A 21,127-nucleotide genomic window follows, 5' to 3' on the forward strand; every position below is an offset into this window, starting at 1 on the left:
AGTAGTTGTGGCACACAGGCTTAGTTGCTCTGCGGCATGTGGGATCTTCCTGGACCAGGGCTCAAACCCACATTCCCCGCATTGGCAGGAGGATTCTTAACCGCTGCGCCACCAGGGAAGTCCCTGAAAAGATGTTTTAACGCAGATGGTTAATCAGTAAGCAAAAGAGTGGTTCACATTTCAAACCAAGATTTATTTAACAGACTCCAACTCAAAAGACCTGGATCCCAGCTATGCCAATTACTATTCATTGAGTAAGACTCACTCTTACCCCAATTAATTACTCCGCCGTGAAATGAGGACAATAATATCTACCTCTGAAATTATCATGAGGAGGAGAAGGGTAAAAAAAATCTAATAAAAATAGAGAACAACAAAGCTGGTGTATGTTAATAAAACCATATCAAGAATTAAAATAAATGTGAACAGTCTAAGCATGCCAATTAAAAGACAGAGATTATCATAGTGATTTGCAAAAAGCAAAATCCAAATATATCATCTATACAAGAAATGCACTTTCTTTGAGATATTATTGACATATAACATTATATTAGTTTCAGGAGTTCAGTATAACGATTAGGTATTTGTGTATATTGTGAAATGATCACCAATAAGCTACTTAACGAAATGCACTTTAAATATAAATATACAAAGATATATTTAAGTTAAAAGTAAAGGGATGGAAAGATATATACCATGCAAATTCTATCTAACTTATGAACGTCAGACCAACCTTATAAATGACAAGCTCAAAGTGCCTAACTTAAATATTAAGAAACCTGACATTACATGTCTTCAGGAAAATCCAGCAGTGAACACAGATGAGGGTAAACGTCTAACAGGTTGTGGGCCCTCTTCTCTAAAAGCAAAAGGTACTCTTCCAAAGTTAGAGCAAAATCCAACAGATTTTCTGAGAGCACATATACAGAAAAAAGTCCACTTAGGTGACTGGTAAATATAGCTATGAGAATACCGCATATAATACTGTACTACAAATATGTGCATAATTAGAGATAAGCATCCCATTTAAAAACATATTCTCTAAAAAAGATGGGTAATATCATTTTTTCCTCAGTTTTTTACAAGCAAAGTACTATTTAACTCAAAAGTAAAAAAACATTATAATGATACTATTCTTTACTCCAAAAGTATACTTTATTAATAAGAGTTAATTAAATAAAACCTGTTATCAGAATAAAGGCTTTTTAAAATTTTGCATGTCAGTGTTTTTGTACCTCAGCCCAAGATAGAGTAACAAATACTGGATTTATCCCCTCATCCAAAAACAACCAAAAAAGCAGATAAAATACATAAATAGTGGTTTTCCAGACACTGAACATCAGGCAGTGAAAGACAATGATCTCTAACAGATGGGAAGCAAATGAAATGAGCCCCTTCAAATGTCACATCTTACTGCCTTGAGGGTTTCAAGGCCACAACCCGAGGAAGGAGAACCAAATGGAGCCAGGCAAGCTTCCTGAGTTAAGGGAGGAGGTAGAACTGAGAGTCTAGGAAAATCAATGCCACTGAAGTCAACAGGACAGAGTTCCAGGCAGAAAAGAATTCCACAGAGAAATAATTCCAGAAATCTATACAGGGAATCCCTGAGTATTCACCAGAGTATAGATCACATAAATATGAGAAAACTACCCAAGGCCAGGGAAAAAAAAAAAAATTTTTTTTAATTGAAAAAATTAGAACACAGCACATGTTCACATATAGAACCTAGAACAGTCATTTCCATCAGCCAGCCTGCAAAAACTCATAATTCATGAGATATTAGGTACTTTCCTTGGTAATGGGGAAGGTGTTTCCTTGGTAATGGGAAATAATTAGCCCTAGACTGAGCAATTCTCCTGACCCACCTAACAAACCATAAAGCAAAACTTGAAAGAATCAAACTGTTTCCAAAAAATTAACTACATGCCAAAACAAAGTTCAAAAATATTCGTAAATAGAAAAAATATCAAGCACCTAAAAAGGTAAAATTCACAATGGCAGGCATCCAATGTCTGGAGTATAAAGAAGCAGAAAAAAACAATCTATGATGAGGAGAACAATCAATCAAAAATAATCCAAAATTAACACAGATGTTAGATTTGCAGAAATAAACATTAAAAGTTATTATAATGGCATTCCATATGTTCAAAAGTTAGGTAAAGATATGGAAGATATTAAAAAGTTGAACTTCTAGGGATTAAACTACAATGTCTGAGATAAAAAATACAATGGATTGGATTAACAGATTAGACAGGGAAGAAGAAAAGATTAGTGAACCTAAAGACATAGAAAGAGAAACTAGCAAAAACAAAAGACAAGAAAAAAGCAGACTGCCAAAAATGAAAGGAACAGTAGTGAGCTATGCTTCAAGCAGCTTAATATGCATGTAACTAGAGTCCCCAAAAGTAGAGGAAGGTAGAAAAACATATAAAGAAATAATGCTCAGGGACTTCCCTGGCAGTCCAGTGGTGAAGACTCCACATTTCCACTGCAGGGGGCACAGTTTCGATCCCTGGTTGGGGAACTAAGGTCCCGCATGCTGCGCAGTGTGGCCAAATAAATAAATAAATAAAAGAAATAATGTTCAAATTTTTTTCCAAATTTGATTAAAATAATAAACCCAAAGTCCAAGAAGCTCAACAAGCCCAAGCACAAAAAAACATGAACAAAAAAAAACAACCCTACACTGAGACATCATAATCAAACTACTCAAAAGCAGGGATAAAGAGAAAATGTGAAAAGCAGCCACAGAAGAAGACAGGTCAGAGAAGCCAAAAAAAAAAAAAAGGATGACAGCAGATTTCTCCTTGGAAACAATGCAAGTAAGAAGACACTAGTGGGCTTCCCTGGTGGCGCAGTGGTTAAGAATCCGCTTGCCAATGCAGGGGACACAGGTTGGAGCCCTGGTCCGGGAAGATCCCACATGCTGTGGAGCAACTAAGCCCGCGAGTCACAACTACTGAGCCCACGTGCCACAACTACTGAGGCTGTGCGCCGAGAGCCCATGCTCTGCAACAAGAGGAAGCCACCACCATGAGAAGCCCGCAACCGCAATCAAGAGTAGCCCCCGCTTGCCGCAACTAGAGAAAGCCTGCATGCAGCAACGAAGATCCAATGCAGCCAAAAATAAATAAAATTTTTTTAAAAAAGACACTAGTATATCATAAAGTACTAGAATCCTTAGAATCTTTCAAAAACAAAGGCAAAAAAAAGCAAAATAAAGACATTTCCAGACATACCAAAAAAAAAAAAAAAAAAGAATCCATCACTAGCAAACCTGCACTATAAGATATACTAAAGGAAGTTATTCACGCATAAGATGGAAACATGGACCTACACAAAGGAACAAAACACTGGAAATTGTAACTAGATGAGTATGATTTTTTTATTATCATTTAAATCACTATTAGAAATTGATTTTTTTAATTAATTAATTAATTTTTTTTTTTTGCAGTATGCGGGCCTCTCACTGCTGTGGCCTCTCCCGTTGCAGAGCACAGGCTCTGGACGCGCAGGCTCAGCGGCCATGGCTCACGGGCCTAGCCGCTCTGCGGCATGTGGGATCTTCCCAGACCAGGGCACGAACCCGTGTCCCCTGCATCGGCAGGCGGACTCTCAACCACTGTGCCACCAGGGAAGCCCAGAAATTGATTGTTTAAATAAAAACAACAATGTATTCATGAGTTTATGATATATGTGAAAATAAAATGTATGACAACAGTAAGATAAAAGCTGGGAGAGGAAAAACAGAAACAAACTATTAGAAGATTCTTATACTATACATAAAGTAGTATAACATAACTGAAGGTAGACTGTGATAAGTTAAAGATGCACTGTACACTATAAACCATAAGGCAATCAATAAAATAACAATGACAAGCTAATCAACAAACAAAGGAGATAAATGGAAACATAAAAAATAATTTAAAAGAAGGCAAAAAGGAGGAAAAAAGCAAACAAAGGGTAGATGGGATAAATAGGAAATAAACAGCAAGATGATACACTTAAATCTAACCATATCAATAAGCATATCAAATGTAGTCGAAATACCACTGTCAGAGATTATCAAATTGGATAAAAAAAGATAGGCCCAACAAGATCAACTGCCTACAAGAAAAGGACTTTAAATAAAAAGACACAAATAGTTTAAAAGAAAAACATTCTTTGTTTTTGGGGTTTTGGTTTTTGAGTTTTTTTGGCGACGCCACACAGTTTGCAGCATCTTAGTCTCCTGACCAGGATCGAACCCATGTCCCTGCAGTGGAAGCTCAGAGTCCTAACCACTGGAGCACCAGGGAATTCCCAAGAAAAAATATTTTTAAAAATAGATACCGTCCGTGGAGAAACTGTCTTCCACAAAACTATCCCTAGTGCCAAAAAGGTTGGGGACCGGCGATACAGAGGACATATCACTGAAATTGAGAACCACATGGGAAAAAAAAAAAGAAACAGAAAAATCAATAAAATCAAAAGCTGGTTGCTTAAAAAGAGCAACAAAAGTGACACAGGAATGAAAAAGATGATATCATTATATATTCTACAGACACTGATAGAACAATAAAATATTACAAGCAACCTTTTGCCCCTAAATTCAACAACTTAAATGAAATGGTCAAATTCCTTGAAAGATTGAAACTGCCAAAGCTCACACAAAAACATAACCTGAATAAGTAGTACATCATTAAAGGAATTGAATTTGTACTTAAAAACCTTCCAACAATAAATACTCCAAACTTAGATTGCTTCATTGCCAGTCTCTGCCCAACATTTAAGGGAGAAATATATTATATTCTACACAAAATCTTAAAAAAATTCAGAAGAGGTGGGAACCCTTCCAAACTCATTTTAGAAAAGTAGCTTTACCCTAATACCAAAATTAGACAAAGATATTAAAAAAGAAAACTATAGTTCAATATCCCTCTTGAACATAGATACAAAAATCCTCATATCAAAATACTAGCAACTCGAATCCAGCAATATATAAAAAGGGTAATACATCATGACCAAGTAGAGTTTACCCCAGGATGCAAGACTGGTTCAATACTCAAAAAATTACTTAATGTAATTCACCATATGTACAGATTAAAAAGAAAAATCACACAATTACCTCAGTAGATGCAGAAAAAACATTTGACAAAATCCAGCAACCCACTGCTGATAATTGGGGGAAAAAAAAACAAAACCTCTCAGCAAACTAGGAATAGAAATTACTCAATTGGATAAAGAGCATCTACAAAAAACCTACAGCTAATATCAGACTTAATGATAAAAGACTTATTTTCCCCTAGCATCAGGAACACGACAAGGATATACACATTCACCACTTTTGCTCAACACTGTACTGGAGGTTGTGCCCCATGCAATCAGGAAGGGAGGGAGGAAGTAGAGAGAGAGAGAGAGAGAAAGAGAGAAAAGAAAGAAAGAAAAAGAAAGAAAGGAAGGAAGAAAGGAAGGAAGGAAGGAAGGGGGAGAGAGAGAAAGAAAAAGAAAGAGAGAGAGAGAGGAGGGAGGGAGGAAGAAATAGAGAGAGAGACAGAGAGGGAGGGAGGGAGAAAGGAAAGGCACTAAGATTTGAAAGGAAGAAGTAAAACAATCTTTATTCACAGTCAACATGCTCATCTACATAGAAAATCTAATGGAATCCATCAAAAGCTACTAGACCAAATAAGTTTAGTGAGGTTGCAAGAGGTAAGATCAATACACAAACCTCAACTTGAATATGAATGTTCATAACAGCTAAATTTGTAATAGCCAAAAACTGGAAGCTACTCAAATGTTCATCACCAGATGAACAGATATACAAATTGTGTTATATCCTTACAGTGGAATATTACTTAGCAATAAAGGAATGAACTACTGACACAAAACAACATGAATGAATCTAAAATAGTTACACTGAGTGAAGGACACCAGATCAAATATATGTGTGTGTACATATATCCACACCAGACTGACTTAATTTGTCCTGCCTTTGAGGATGATTTGTAAGAAGTTGAATTATCAATAATAAAATGTTTTGGGTGCTCTGATAAACATGAAAACAAAGTAAGAAAAATGGAAATGGGAAAAGGTGTTTTCCTCCTAGAATTGAAGCAATAATGCATTAATTTTTGAATAATTCAGGGTTAAAAGGTAAAAACAAGATGCTGAAGTTCTTACTGAGAAAGGCTAGAATTCCTATGCACTGTTATTTTCCTGATGACTATCTAAAAATGGTGCCCTGATTTAGGTTTTGGGAAACATTTAAAAAAAAAAAAAAGCCACCATAAGAGAGTGTTATTTGGTGAACTATTTTTTTACATTTATAAATGTGGTGTTAGCATCACAAAATATAAATATATGCACATACACACACACACACACACATATTCCACTTACATAAAGCTCTAGAAATGCAAATTAATCTACAGCAACAGAATATAGATCAGTGGTTGCTGGGGGAAGAGGCACAGAAAAAAGGCAGAAGGTAGGGATTACCTTGCAGGTGGTTGCTATGTTTACTATCTTGATTGTGGTGATAGTTTTACAAGTGTGTGTGTGTGTGTGTGTGTGTGTGTGTGTGTGTATACATACATATATATGTGTGTGTATATATATATATATAGAAACATAATGTACTTTAAATGTGTGCAACTTATTATAAATCAATTATGCCTCAATCAAGCTATTCCAAAAAATGCCTTCAAAATCATATGCAATTGCCTTGGTCAAGCATTCCAATCCAATGCTTTGATAAAAGGTTTTGCTTTTTAACAGTTCTATCACCAGTATAATGGAATATTAATATAGCATGCCAATGTTTCATAGTCCTGGGCAATCAATTACATAAAATTGGAATAATACCATTCTATTTATGTTTCTAGTCTCATTTAGTTAAAAGAAAAATTGAAGTAGGCAGGTCAAATACTGTCCCCATTTTACATGTGAGAAAAACTACAGCCTAGGAAAATTAAGTGATTTACCCAAGGACTAAAAGATAACAAATGTTGGGAAGTGAGACCAAAACATGGCCTCATAGACAGTTATGTTCTCACAAATTCTAAACTGAAAATTAGCAAGACCAACTTCAAAGGTCCCTGGTCAAAAAATGAGTGTTCTCTAGAGATGACTGATAAGCTACCTGGAGTTCTGTGATAATGAAAATATCACTGTGAATAAATCAGAACTATAATATTCTTGCCAACCAGCATTCTAGGAAATTCTTTCCACTATTACAGGTTAGATTTCCTGAGATTCTTTAAAGAATATATTCCAGACTTCCCTGGTGGTGGTGGTTAAGAATCCACCTGCCAGTGCAGGGAACATGGGCTCGAGCCCTGGTCCAGGAAAACTCCTCATGCCACGGAGCAACTAAGCCCATGTGCCACAACTACTGAGCCTGCACTCTAGAGCCCAGGAGCCACAACTACTGAGCCCACATGCCACAACTACTGAAACCCGTGTGCCTAGAGCCTGTGCTCCACAACAAAAGAAGCCACTGCAACGAGAAGCCCATGCACCGCAATGAACAGTAGCCCCCGCTTACTGCAACTAGAGAAAGCCCATGTGCAGCAACGAAGACCCAATGCAGCCAAAAACAAATAAATAAATAAATGTATTTTTTTTAAGCTTAAAAAAAAGAATATATTCCATTGAATTGTCCCCATCCCTCCCAATAAAATCACCTACAAGCAGGATTATCTCTAACTGAGCAATGGGCAAGGCTTAAAATTCCCTTAAGAAATCAAAACCCCAAATCTAGGCTTCATGCAAGTTTGGGGTTCAAATTTACATTACTCATGTGGCACTGGAACTCCCCAAACTAAAAATTAATTTTTAAAACTGGCACTGGGCCAATGATGTCTGTGATGGTTTAGAAAACAGCTCCCAATCTCCTTCCAGGTAAAATTCAAATTTCTTGTAAAATTTTCCTTAAAGATTTTTTCTAGAAATGCAAATCAAAAACTTAATAGACAAACTGGACAGCAGATTAGACAGAACTGAAGAAGGAATTACCTAGAAGACAGATCTGAGGAAATCACCCCCAATTCAGGGGAAAAAAAAAAAAAGATAAATGGATAGAAAATGAGTGAGCTCTATTTAGAAAACAGAATGAGAAGATTCAACAAATATGTTATAGTAGCATAGTATCCAAAACAGAACATAAAGAATGGGAGAGAGCTGAAATTCAAAGAGACAATGGCTGAGAATTTTCAGAACTGATGAGAGACACAAATCCTCATCTAGAATCAGCTCAACAATGAAGCCACACCTAGACACATCAAACTGAAAGTACAGATCACCAAAAAGTAAACCTTAAAAGTAATTAACAAAGGCAGATTACTTACAAAAGAACAATTAGATGGAATATAACTTCTCAACAACAGAGACCGGAAGACAACAGAAAAGTACCTTCAAAGTGTAAGGGAAAACAAATTTCAACTAAAATTCTTAACCCAGTTAAAATATTATTTGAGAGTGAGGCTGAAAACTACTCTAGTACCTGATTACATCATGTTCTTTCAAGCCTGTGAAGCTTTATGTTTTCTGTTCCTTCTATCCATAATGTCCTCCTTTAACTCCCAATCTCCTTCCAGATCAAATTCAAGTTCTTTGTAAAGTTTTCTTCAGCTTTCACTAGTAGGCAGTATCAACAGAGGCCACAGAGGCTAAGAACACAAGATTTGGAATATGCACAGAAATCGGTGTGAATAACAGCTGTGTGACTTTGGTCATGTTGCCTCCCTGAGACTATATTTTACTTATGTAGATGATAATATCAACCCCTAAGGCTTGTTCAGAATGTTAAATTAGATATATGTAAATTCCAGACCTACAATAAAACTCATTAATAAGAAAATGTACAGATTAGCTATTAGAAGAGACTTCAAAATATTGCTTGATCAATATTAAAAAAAAGCATTTGAAAATTTTTATAATATAAAATATTGAGAAAAAGCAATAAACAAGGAATTAGAAAAAGTAATTTTTTTAATGATATTTATAGTAGAAACAAAAAGAAGGTATCGGGGAACAAATTTAACAAAAGATACACAATTTATGGAGGAAATTACTTTGTTGATAGAAAAAACAATTTACACTACTCTCACGGTTAGGAAGATTTAATACTACAAAGATGACAACATGTGTATTCTACTGAAAAGAATTCCACTGCATGATTAAACAACAGTTTAATTGTTTCTATATTTTCTATATTTTCTCATTATTTCTATATTTTTCCTATTTCTATATTTTTCCTATTTCTATATTTTCAAATAGTATTATAATGAATATCCTTGTAGAGACTCCTTCTGCAATGTCCTCAAATTTAGCATGATTCCAAAAAATAACTAACAGAATTTTCCACAGAACTTGACAAGCTGACCCTGAAATTCAAATGAAAAAGCTAGGGACCAAGTATAGCCAAGATTCTTTTGAAGAATTATAAGGGAAATCCTGCCATATTGAGATATATTCTAATGTTATAATAATTAAAGTAGTATGATATTGTTGCAAGAGACATATCAGTACAACAGAGAGCTTAGGACATATACAGGAAACTGATACGTGACAGAGGTGGCACAAAAATCAATGAAGAAAAAAATGGCTGTTTAATAAATGGTGCTAGATGTTTACAGTACCCAAGACATAGAAGCAACCTAAACATCCATTGACAGATGAATGGATAAAGAAGATGTGGTACATATATACAAATGGAATATTACTCAGCCATTAAAAATAATGAAATAATGAAATAATTCCATTAGCAGCAACATGGATGGACCTGGAGATTATCATACTAAGTTAAGTAAGTCAGACAGAGAAAGACAAATATCATGTGATATCACTTATATACAGAACCTAAAAAAAAAAAACATGGTACAGATGAACTTATTAACAAAACAGAAACAGACTCACAGACTTGGAGAATGAACTTATGGTTACCAAGGGGAAAGGCTGGGGGGAAGGGCCAGACTGAGAGTTTAGGATTAAAATGTACACACTGCTATATTTAAAATAGATAACCGAGAAGGACCTACTGTAAAAAAAATTTTTTTAATTAAAAAAAAATTTTTTAATAAATAAACAGTGCTAGAATAACTGGATCCTCATATTGAAAAAGATAAAATTAGATCTCGATCTCACATTATATGTAAAAATAAATTCCAAATGGGCTAAAGACCTAAAGATGAAATACAAAATGTTAAACCTTTCAGACGAAAATTTATAAGCATTTTTTTAAACCAAGGTAAAGAGGATTGCTTTAAAAAGACAAATAGGACTTCCCTGGTGGCGGAGTGGTTAAGAATCCGCCTGCCAATGCAGGGGATGCGAGTTCGTGCCCCGGTCCAGGAGGATCCCACATGCCACAAAGCGGCTGGGCCCGTGAGCCATGGCCGCTGAGCCTGCGCATCGGAGCCTGTGCTCCGCAACAGGAGCGGCCACAACAGTGAGAGGCCCGCGTTCCGCAAAAAATAAAAATAAAAAAAAGTAAAACATGCATGGATATGACACAGGAATTTCAGGAGAATGGTAACCCCTAGGGAGGAAAAGAGAAAGGAAGGGAGAAGAGGATGATCTTTATTTTTCTGATTGAAAAAAGCTCTAAGGAAAATATGACGAAAGGTTGACCTCTATTAATCTCAGTGGTGAGTACAAAGGTATTTGTTATATTATTTTTATACTTTTATGTATATTGAAAATGTTTCATAGTTGAAAATAGTTTTAAAGAATTTAATATGAAATAAAAATGATTAGAAAAAAATCACTATTTAACAACACTTCTAAATTGCTCTGTTGTAGTTAAACCTCATAACTATGAAGATGACTAGAAATTACACTTCCAGCTCAAGGAGAATCTTCTCCACTAAGTAGAATCTGTCTACCTTATTTCTAGTAAATTAGCAATGACAAAAAGTACAATGAACACAGAAAAGAGAACACAGATGTCTTTAACTCCTCTTCCTCCAAGCTCTCAGAACAGGAGTATTGTACTCCTTTGTCTGAATTTGTGACTTGAGTTAGATGGATACTGCTGTAGAGAAAATTCCAGATTCATAGGAAAGAAAATTTCACAAGTAATCCATGTAAACACATAGATAACATACTAAAACTCTGAATATGTGCAAAGAGAATATAAATAAAAGAGATAAATATGGCACAGGTCTTCATCATCAAATCTTTATTGAAAGTTTGTTACTTGTAGCGATATAAACTAGAAATGAAAAAAAACTGTTAATTCAGAAAATCAAATCCTGCAGTTTGGTTTCACACTGTACTTATGCTATAGAAGTGTTGTCCCTACACATGAGCTTCACAGTGAAGATAAAACTCACCACTGGACTTTGCAACATGAGACTTTGAGGACAGGAATATATACAGTGAGCTAAAAAAAAATAACGAGAGGATGCCACTGCAAAGGAGATGATAAGGTTGGCAACATAGGTAGAGGCCACGTTGTGGAAAACACTGACGCCAGGCTAAGGGCGCCAGACTTTAGCTTATAAAAAATGGGAAGCCTTTTTTTTTTGGCTGCGCCAGGTCTCAGTTGCAGCCCGCGGACTGTTAGTTGCAGCATGCAGGATCTTTTTAGTTGCAGCATGGGGGCTTCTTAGTTGTGGCATGCTTGCGGGATCCAGTTCCCTGACCAGGGATCTAACCCGGGCCCCCTGCATTGGGAGCACAGAGTCTTACCCACTGGACCACCAGGAAGCTATTTTAAGCAAAGTAGTCACATATGTAAAGCATAATTTTATATGAGTGAAGGTTAGACCGAACTGTGAGATTATTACAGGCAGGAAAACAGTAAATTATCCTGGAATAGGTTATGATGTGATGAAGGCTTGACCTAAGGTAACAGCAGAGAATGAAAAGAACAAATCTAAGAGAAAACAAAAGAACAGGTCTTGGTACCAAGCATGCAAGGAGAGGGAAGGGGAAGCATCAATAATGACACAAGGAGACACTATTAGATATCTACCCAAAATCCATTCCTCTGTTTTTCCCCAGACATGAGACAACAAAGACCAAATGTAAACAAACTAAGTGATGGAACAAAAGTTTATAAAAAGCCTGGGTCCCCAATAACACTAATAAGCTGCTGAACTAGTCCTGAGATGCAAAACAGTAAATCTCTTCAAGGTTTAAGCCACTAGTAGCTGGGATTTCTGACTGGGGGGAAAATGATACTAATTTAAAAAGAAACAAAGGGAATTCTCCAGCAGTCCAATGGTTAGGACTGTGCTTTCATGGCCAAAGGCCCAGGTTCAATCCCTTGTCAGGGAACTAAGATCCCACAAGCCTCACAGCACGGCAAAAAAAACTAAAATAAAATAATAAATAAATAAATAAATAGGAAAATAAAAAAGGAAAATCTACATGGAAGTATTTTGGAGAGCGATATAATTGATTCAATTTTAGACATGCTGACATTAAGGTAATGGGAGGGTATTCAAGTGGCCAAAAGTTCCCAAACTGGTGTGACTCAAAATAACAGCTTCCTAGATTTAACCAATGAAACTTAGATTATTCAAAGTTACAGATTTCTTTACTACAGGATTTCTTTAAGATGTTACACATTGCAGATAGTCAAGAAGATACGACGTGAAGTGTTTCCCAAATTTGCTTGGCCACAGTACACCCCTCTGTAGTAGAAAATCTCTGTAAAACATGTCTAGAGAAATAGATAAAGTATAGCTGATCCTTGAAACTTTAAGAATAGGGTATTCTAGGGACTTCCCTGGTGGTCCAGAGGTAAAGAATCTGCCTTCCAATGTGGGGGACATGGGTTCGATCCCTGGTCCGGGAACTAGGCCCGCACACCACAACTACTGAGCTCGCGCACTGCAACAGGAGTGCCCGCATGCCACAAACTACAGAGCCCATGGGCCCTGGAGCCCGTGCGCCACAACTAGAGAGAGAAAATCCACATGCCACAACTAGAGAGAAGCCCGCACGTCAACAAAGAGCCCGGGCCACAACGAAGGATCCCACGTGCTGCAGCTGAGACCAGACTCAGCCAAATTAATTAATTAATTAAAAAGAATAGAGTATTCTACAAAGAACTCACTAATACATGAAAAGATAATACAATTAGAATATCACCATTTTGCAGCCCCTAATAAAATAATAGATCTAGACAATGACAGTCGATAGCTGCAAAAATCTTTAACATGATAGGGAACTCCATGACAAAGGATTGGGCTGACAAACCTGAACCCACTGATCAACCTAACATTTACTAAAGAAAAGACAAGGAGACGTTCTGTGGCTCCAGCTATTATTCAACAGGAAGTATAAAACACCATGATAAAGTTTTCTTGCCCCCTCCCCAAAAAAAGGGAACCTAAAATTTGATCAAGACTCTAGATCCAACTACTAGTGTACAAGAAATAATGGGCAGAGGAACAAGTTACATATCACAGAGATGCAATCAGTAAAACCCAGAATGTCGGTTTCTTTAACTAATAAATTGCAAAGAAGGAAAAAAGAAGGGGGAGGGGGAGACTATAAATTAAGATTCTTAAGAGAAATAAAAACCAAATACAACATTAGGACATTGTTTGCATCCTACTCCTAAATTAACCCTAAGAAATCATTTATGAAACAAGTGGGAAAATCTGAATACTCACTTGCTATTTGAAGATATTAAAAAATCACTGTGAATATTTTAGGTACTATAATTGTGGTAACAGTACTGTAATTCTTTTGTGATAAAATACACATAACATAAAATTTATTATTTAACCATTTTTAAGTGGTATTAAGAACATTCACATTGTTGTGCAACCATCACCACCATCCAACTCAAGAACAGTTTTATCTTCCCAAACTGAAACTCTACCCATTAAACAATAACTCTCCATTCCCCCTTGCCCCCAGCCCCGGACAACCACCATTCTACGTTCTGTCTCTGTGAATGAGACTATTGCAGGTACTTCATATAAACAGAATCATACAACATTTGTCTTATTGTGTCAGGCTTATTTCACTTAGCATAAGGTTTTTAAGGTTCATCCATTTTGTAGCATGTGTCTGAATTTCATTTCTTGTAAAGGCTGAATAATATTCCATCTTATGAATATGCCACATTTTGTTTATCCATTCATCTGTCAGTGGACATTTGGGTTCAGTTTTATTTTTCAGGGTTCGTATCTTTTTACTGAGATACATACTTAAACATTTATAAACTGAATTATAAGATACCTGAGATTTGCTTCAAAATAGATAAAAAAGATATCACCTTTCACTTATCAGGTTAACAAAGATCAGAAAAACTGGTAACACCATATACATTGGCCAAGATGTGTGGAAACATGCTCATTCAAATACTGTTGGTAGGAGTGTAAATTAATCTCTTTGGAGGGCTCTATCAAAGTTTAAAATGCACATTTCCATTAACCAGATATAATATAACTTCTGATAATTTATCCTCACACATATACTCACACATACACAAAGAAGTGTATACAAGAATACTGACTACAATAAAGCTTATATTAAGCCCAAGACTGGAAACAATTTACATGTCTATCAGTAGGGAACTGACTGAAAAAAATTACAGTAAAATACAAAAATATGAAAATGCAATAGAATACAATTTAACTTTAAAAAAGAAAATAAAATGGTTCTATGTATACTAATAAGAGACAGAATCCAATAAGTACGTTCACAGGAAAAAAGCAAGATTCAGAAGAGTATAACACTGTTCAACCAGACATTCACTGCTTTGATTTCTGGCATTGCCACACACCAAATAACCTAAAAACTTCCTACAACACAACATCTAGAAATGCTGAGTAAATTATAACTAAAAGCTTTTAAATGTATAACTAAGCTCAAAAGTAAGGGAAATCTCTCACTGAGGTGTGGGATGGAGGAAAGAGGAACCTTTACTTTTTACTTTTCCACCTACTTTTATGTTATAACCAATAAGTATTACTTTTGAAATTAAAAAAGAAATCAGTCCTGAAGTACACTGAAAAAAGATGCTATAAATTTAATAATTCATGCCACTCCCTGAATAACTAAAGCAATGTAATCTCAGGGCAAATTTTCAGGTATAACAGCTACTATTTTATCCAATTTAATTCAACATTTACTACTAAGTACAAGAGCCTTTGAAAAATAATAGCAAGATGAGGTTCCTATTTTTTAAGGAGTTTAGAATCTGTGAGGAAGAATAAGGAGGCAAAAGAAATCAATAATACATGATAGAACATGAAAATGGTCATCCTCTGCATCAAAATTTGAAAACTAAATGTTTAAAATTCCAATTTCTGGTTCGTAACATCAGAACCCCAAACCAGTCTGACATTAGTTTAGATTTTCCATTACTTTTTTTCTTTTTTTTCTCCATTACGTTTTTTGAACTCATCCATCCATTAATCATTTGTGACAATGACTGTACTTACATTAGTGGCAACATACAATTATTAATACAGTTTCTATAGGCTTTGTGATCTCTTCCCACAAATGAATTCTCAGTTGTTTTCTTCCTTTGATTCGTATACCTGTTAATAGGCCACATTTATTATATCAGTACTACTAATCAAAAATAACTGAATTCCCTGGTGGCACAGTGGTTAAGAATCTGCCTTCCAATGCAGGGGACACGGGTTCAAGCCCTGGTCCGGGAAGATCCCACATGCCGCGGAGCAACTAAGCCCATGCGCCACAACTACTGAGTCTGTGCTCTAGAGCCCGCGAGCCACAACTACTGAGCCCGTGTGCCACAACTATTGAAGTCCGCGTGCCTAGAGCCCATGCTCCGCAACGAGAAGCCACTGCAATGAGAAGCCCGCACACTGCAACCAAGAGTAGCCCCCGCTCGCTGCAACTAGAGAAAGCCCGTGCGCAGCAACGAAGACCCAACACAGCCAAAAAATAAACTAATTAATGAAAAAAAAAAAAAAGGAATGGTACTTGTAGAGGCAATAGAGAGAAGTACTGAACTGTCAGGCTCTGGAGCCAGCATGCCTAGCCAGCTACCTGTGTAATCCTGAGCAAGTTTCTTAAAACTCTGTGCCCCACATTCCTCTTCTGTACAATGGGAATAATAACAGTAACAATCTCAGAGTTACTGATTAAGTGAGTAAATGTAAAGCAGATTTTAATATTTGACCACTATTTTCCAAATAGATGAATAAAACTCCAAAATTTTAATAGCACTCTGTTGTTGAGGCTGGTGTGAAAGAGAGTCACATGTTCTGCTTACTCCTAAGCCTTTTGGGGGGCAATCTGGAAATCCCACTTTGAGAATTTATCCTACTGATATTCTTGCACAGGTACGCAAAGAGAGGTATATCAGTTTTTTATTTCATACTGAAACCAAAATGTCCATCAAAAGTGATGACTAAATAAAGAATGGCAAATTTATGACATGAAACACTATGCAGCAGATTGTTTTTTTTAATAGAGTGAGTACACTGATTTACTGACATGGAAAGATCTCAAATAAGTGAAAAATTCAATATGTATACAACAGTGCACATGATAGGTTACCTTTTGCATAAAAAGAGGCTGAAATATCAAAATACATATTCATCCTTGTTTCTTTTTGCACTAAGAGGAACTAGTAACAGTGTGAAGAAACTGGGCAGATGGGAGACAGGATGGGAGGGAAACTTCAAACTGTGTATCTTTTTATTTTTTTGCTTTTTTAGCTACATAAATATCTTACCTATTCGATTGTCAATTTTTACAGTATTTTTAAGTGTCAGGTATACACTTTAAGCTGGCAAATGTCAGCTGCAATTATTACTATTGTTGTTACTAGCAATAGCAGTATTATAAGTATTATTATCACTAACAAGCTCAAAACAGCTCCTTTCTGAAGCTTTTTTCTTACACCCTCTGCACAGAGCCTTCTCTGACTCCCGGACTATTTAAGGAATTTATCATTTTCTACTCTAGTGTAAGCGGCTTAAGGAGCAGGTCAATGTCTTGTTCATTTTTAATATCCTAGGAGCCTTGCTTGTACCTAGTCGATACAAATATTCTGGAATAACAGTAACCTACAAGTACTCCAAAGAAAATAGTGACCATTTCTAACGGGATTAGACTCTATCATTAATTATAAGATCTGAAAACTGAAAAACTTGAATAACTGGATTTGCTAACATTTTTTCGGCTACTGACCAGCCAAAATCTCCTCTCTTTGACTAAGTTTTTCTTTCCCCGGGACTTCCCCAGACACTGACATCATGTCCCAAGCCAAGACACAACATGCATCAACTCTTTAACTCACTGCAATCTCTGAAATGTCTTTTGTCCTAAATCCCAACACCCTGGTACATCATCCCTATCGAAAAAGCATTTGAGTGTTTCCTTTTAGATAGAGGTTCACATGTTAGTCAGTGCATAAAGTGCCCTTTTAACTGGAGAAGACCTAACACATGATTCGTAATTCGCTCAGTGTTTTGTTTGTGCTGGTATGGAAGGTATTCTATAATTGACTGCTCGCTCGGTAGCTCAATTCTAGATGTCATTCCAGCACACCAAATACTCCACTGACAGCTCAACAGTCACTTTTCATACAGGCCCCTCCCCTTCCCTCCTCCCTCAACCCCCATCAGCTCAAGAGCTCCTTCCCTCATACTGACACACTGACAGTTCAGAAGTCCCTTTCCACAAGCTGTCCTCCCCTGCAGCTGCAAGACCACCTCCCCGAGTCGCATCATCCAGCGACCCAATTCGGTCCCCAATATCATCCCTCTCCCAGCCAATCCAAATCACATCATCAGTCTCTTCCCAAGAAACAGGCAGCTTTAAAGCCTTTCCCAGCAAGTACGCAATTGACAGCTCGACAACAGATTCCCCGAGTATCCTCTCTTCTCTCCGCTCCTACCCCACGCACTGGCTCTTTTCTCTCAATCACTCGTTCGCCCTGGCTTCCCCGAAACTTCACAGCCTTGTTCCCTAAATACGCTCTCCGCTCTCCCCCTCCTCCCCATCCCCTTCACCGCTGACAGCTCAGTCACTTCCATCCCCATGTGGCTGCAACCTCCTGCCCCACTCCTTTCCCTTGACAGCTCTGGGTCGGCTCCAAGCTCCCCTCCCCAAGGCCTCCCCAGACCTCGGCCTGGGCCTCCCGCGGTGCCCCCCGCCCCGGAGGACAGCTCCACTCACCCACTCTCCCGCATCACGTTGCTGTCCCCGCAGTCGCAGGCACCGCCGGCCTGGCTGCGGAACATGTTGAAGTCGTGTCCGGTGTGGTCACCCTGGTGGAAGCACTCGGCGCACAGCGACATGCAGGGAGAGATGCCGCACGTCCGGCAGCGGTAGGCCACGAAGTTGGCTGTCCAGACCAGGCCGCAGAGCGCCGCGGGGTCGTAGGCCCGCACCGCCGCGCAGAACTCGTCGTAGCCTCCGCCGCCCGCCAGAAGGCACTTACACCACTCCAGGGCCTCCTCCTCGGCCGCCCCCGGACCGCCCCCGCCGCCGGCCGCCGCCGCCTCCTCGCCGTCTGCAGCCGCAGCCAGCGGCCGCTCGGCGCTCAGCACCCGCTCCAGCAGCGCCTGCAGCTCTTCGGCACCTGCGCGGTTGTCCGGCCGGCTGAGGGCCGCCTTCAGGTGCGCGGCGGTGGCCGCCTTGTCGAGGGCCAGCCCGGGCGCGGGCATCTCGGCTTGCGGTGGCTGCGGACCCCCGACGGCCGCCGCCGCCGCCGCCGCCGCCATGATGAGAGCTCAGAATTTGGAGAGTCCAGGGCCGGCGGCTCCTCCTGGGAGGGTGGGGGAATTGGCTGCTGCGATTGCTCGGCCCTCCCAACTCTCGCGATACCCCGGGGCTGCCGCGCACCTCTGCCTGTGTCCCCGCCCCTGCACACGCCCCCTCGCGCTGGGGTGCCTGCTTCCCGACCCTCTCGCTTGGGACGGACCTCCTGTTTCTTCCTCCGACCTCTTGGCTCTCAACTACAATTGAGAGCCACTAAAATAAGGGACCTGACTTTAAAATTATTTAATATGGAAAATCTTTAATATGGACCATTTTTCCTCTATTTACCTGGGCTGCAGGAATACAGACAGCATCTTTCAGCTGTTTTTTAGGCATCTGCATTTCGTTCTGAGATGTAGATCCCCACTGTTATCAAACCCTTAATTACGATTGAATTACTATTATTATTGAAAACCCCTCCTAATTTTTCGCCCTGTATCAGTTCTTACCCTCACAGCTATTACCAGTTTAATCTTCTAAAGTACATTTTTTAGAGGATTAAAATATATTCTTACTATCACTCTCCTGTTCAAAATCTTTAGTGGAAACAAAAGTCAGAAACTCCTTGAATCTTCTCTTAATGCCCATCACCAACCTATCTTTCTATCATTATCTCCTTGCGCTACTCTCTTTGCCATTTGAAAGAGACCAATGGGACTCTTCAGTGTTTTCTGAAAGATGCTTTATGCCTGTAGTCGTTATTGTTCCTAGTTCCACCCCTACTCCACCCCATACAGTCGCCCCACACTCCTGTTCTAGCAATGTCTGCCCATTTCATTTCCCTTCTTCAAAAATGGCTCTGAGTTGGTCCGTGGGTCGGTGGCCTAGAGCTCGGTTCTCGGCTTTCATGTTCGGAGGTGGGAGGGACACGGGACAGGCCCGCACACCTGACCTGCCCGGAGAGGATCCCCGCACCCAGTAGGAGAAGGAGGAGACTAAGCAGGGAAAAAGACTCATAGCTTCTGATGCGAGTCACGTGCTGGAAGCTGCCCTGGAGCAGATGGACGGGATCATTGCAGGCACTAACACAGGGGTGGATATTAGCGATGGTACCTGTGAGCCTGCCCTGGCTTCCGCGGCTTCCTACATGAACCCCTTCCCGGTGCTCCATCTCGTCGAGGACTTGAGGCTGGCCCTGGAGATGCTGGAGCATTCTCAGGAGAGAGCAGCCCTCCTGAGCCAGATCCCAGGCCCAACAGCTGCCTACATAAAGGGGTAGTTCGAGAAGAGCTGGCTGCGGCTTTCCGGCTCACTTTACACCCGGCATGGGCGCCGATCCCTCCCTCCAGTCCTGCTAAGTACTACTGACTCAGGCTGCAGTGTTTACAGAAAACTTTATGAAGCTTCAAGAAAATGATAGGTCCATAATTCCTCAGTCTGAAATCCTTAATTCCTCAGTATGAAACCCTTGGGTCCACGTGCATTTTAGAACTCAGAGCTTATTAAACTTTAGAAAGGTGAGACAGTGCATGTGTACTGTACTGTATGTACCATCTCTAGCAGATACAGGGCAGGAAACACGTGAACATTTCTTCAGCAAAACTTGTGAATATCTGCATGAAGTGGGATAAACAAAGACTACAAATAGATAATTTACAGTGACCATGTATTTTTACCTTGTATAGATGTGCCTGAATTTATGAAGCCATTTCTCTAATATTGAATTGAAATTATTTTTAATCTTTCACTAATAATATGGCATTGCTGCGCACACACACACAAAAAAAATGGCTCTGAACTTATTTGATGATACAACATTTTGCTTTCGCTATAAAAACCTCATCCCCACCACACTACTAATTGGCAAAGTTCTTGAGGGCAAAAAATGAATCTTCTTCATCATTGCCCATAAGTGTTCAAATATTTGCCTGATTATTGTTGTTAAATGGAATATAATTACAATAGATCATTTTTGTTGCATATTTATTATGTGCCCCGTTCTTTATATATGCTATTTATTTTAACTCTCTCAATAATCGTATGAAGTAAGGAAACTAAAACTTACAGAGGTGATTTATGTGTCCCCAAAACACACAGCTGGCAATCAAATGAGATGTGACTAGAACCCAGGTCCATCTGAATCCAAAGTCCTGCTCTTTCTACCACATCAATGCTTCCCAAACCTGCCTGATCCTAAGACTCACCTTAAGTTCTTACAAAAACAAATTCCAGACCCCCACCCCAGACCCAAGGTATCAAAATCTCCAGAGGTTACACTGCTCTACCTAACAGAATCTGAACCTTGAAAAAGATTATCATTAATGATCTTTCCAGAACTAAAAATCTACAGCTTTTTAAGTTTCTATAGCTCACCTCCAGAGAGCTGGGTGTATTATTAAAAGTAACTTAGTAACACATGGCAGAGGACAACCAAGAATGAAAAAAACTGTAGGAGAAGCGATCCAAGGAAGTAGAATGAGTATTTCCGATCCAT

The 21,127-nt window shown here is 38.8% G+C and overlaps 1 protein-coding gene across 1 annotated transcript in view; it reads right to left on the reverse strand.

Annotated features, from left to right (window-relative positions):
- The window catches only part of UBR3 (ubiquitin protein ligase E3 component n-recognin 3), a gene marked incomplete at its 5' end in the record, with an annotated part of 232,512 nt that extends 213,856 nt beyond the window's left edge, over nucleotides 1-18,656 (reverse strand). Inside the window, 1 exon segment of the mRNA XM_082657756.1 lies at nucleotides 18,109-18,656. Within this exon segment, the coding sequence (XP_082513882.1) occupies nucleotides 18,109-18,656 (548 nt within the window).
- Nucleotides 18,657-21,127: the final 2,471 nt, after the last annotated feature.

This window comes from Grampus griseus (assembly GCF_964374135.1).
Source record: "Grampus griseus genome assembly, chromosome: 7".
Lineage (NCBI taxonomy): Eukaryota > Metazoa > Chordata > Mammalia > Artiodactyla > Delphinidae > Grampus > Grampus griseus.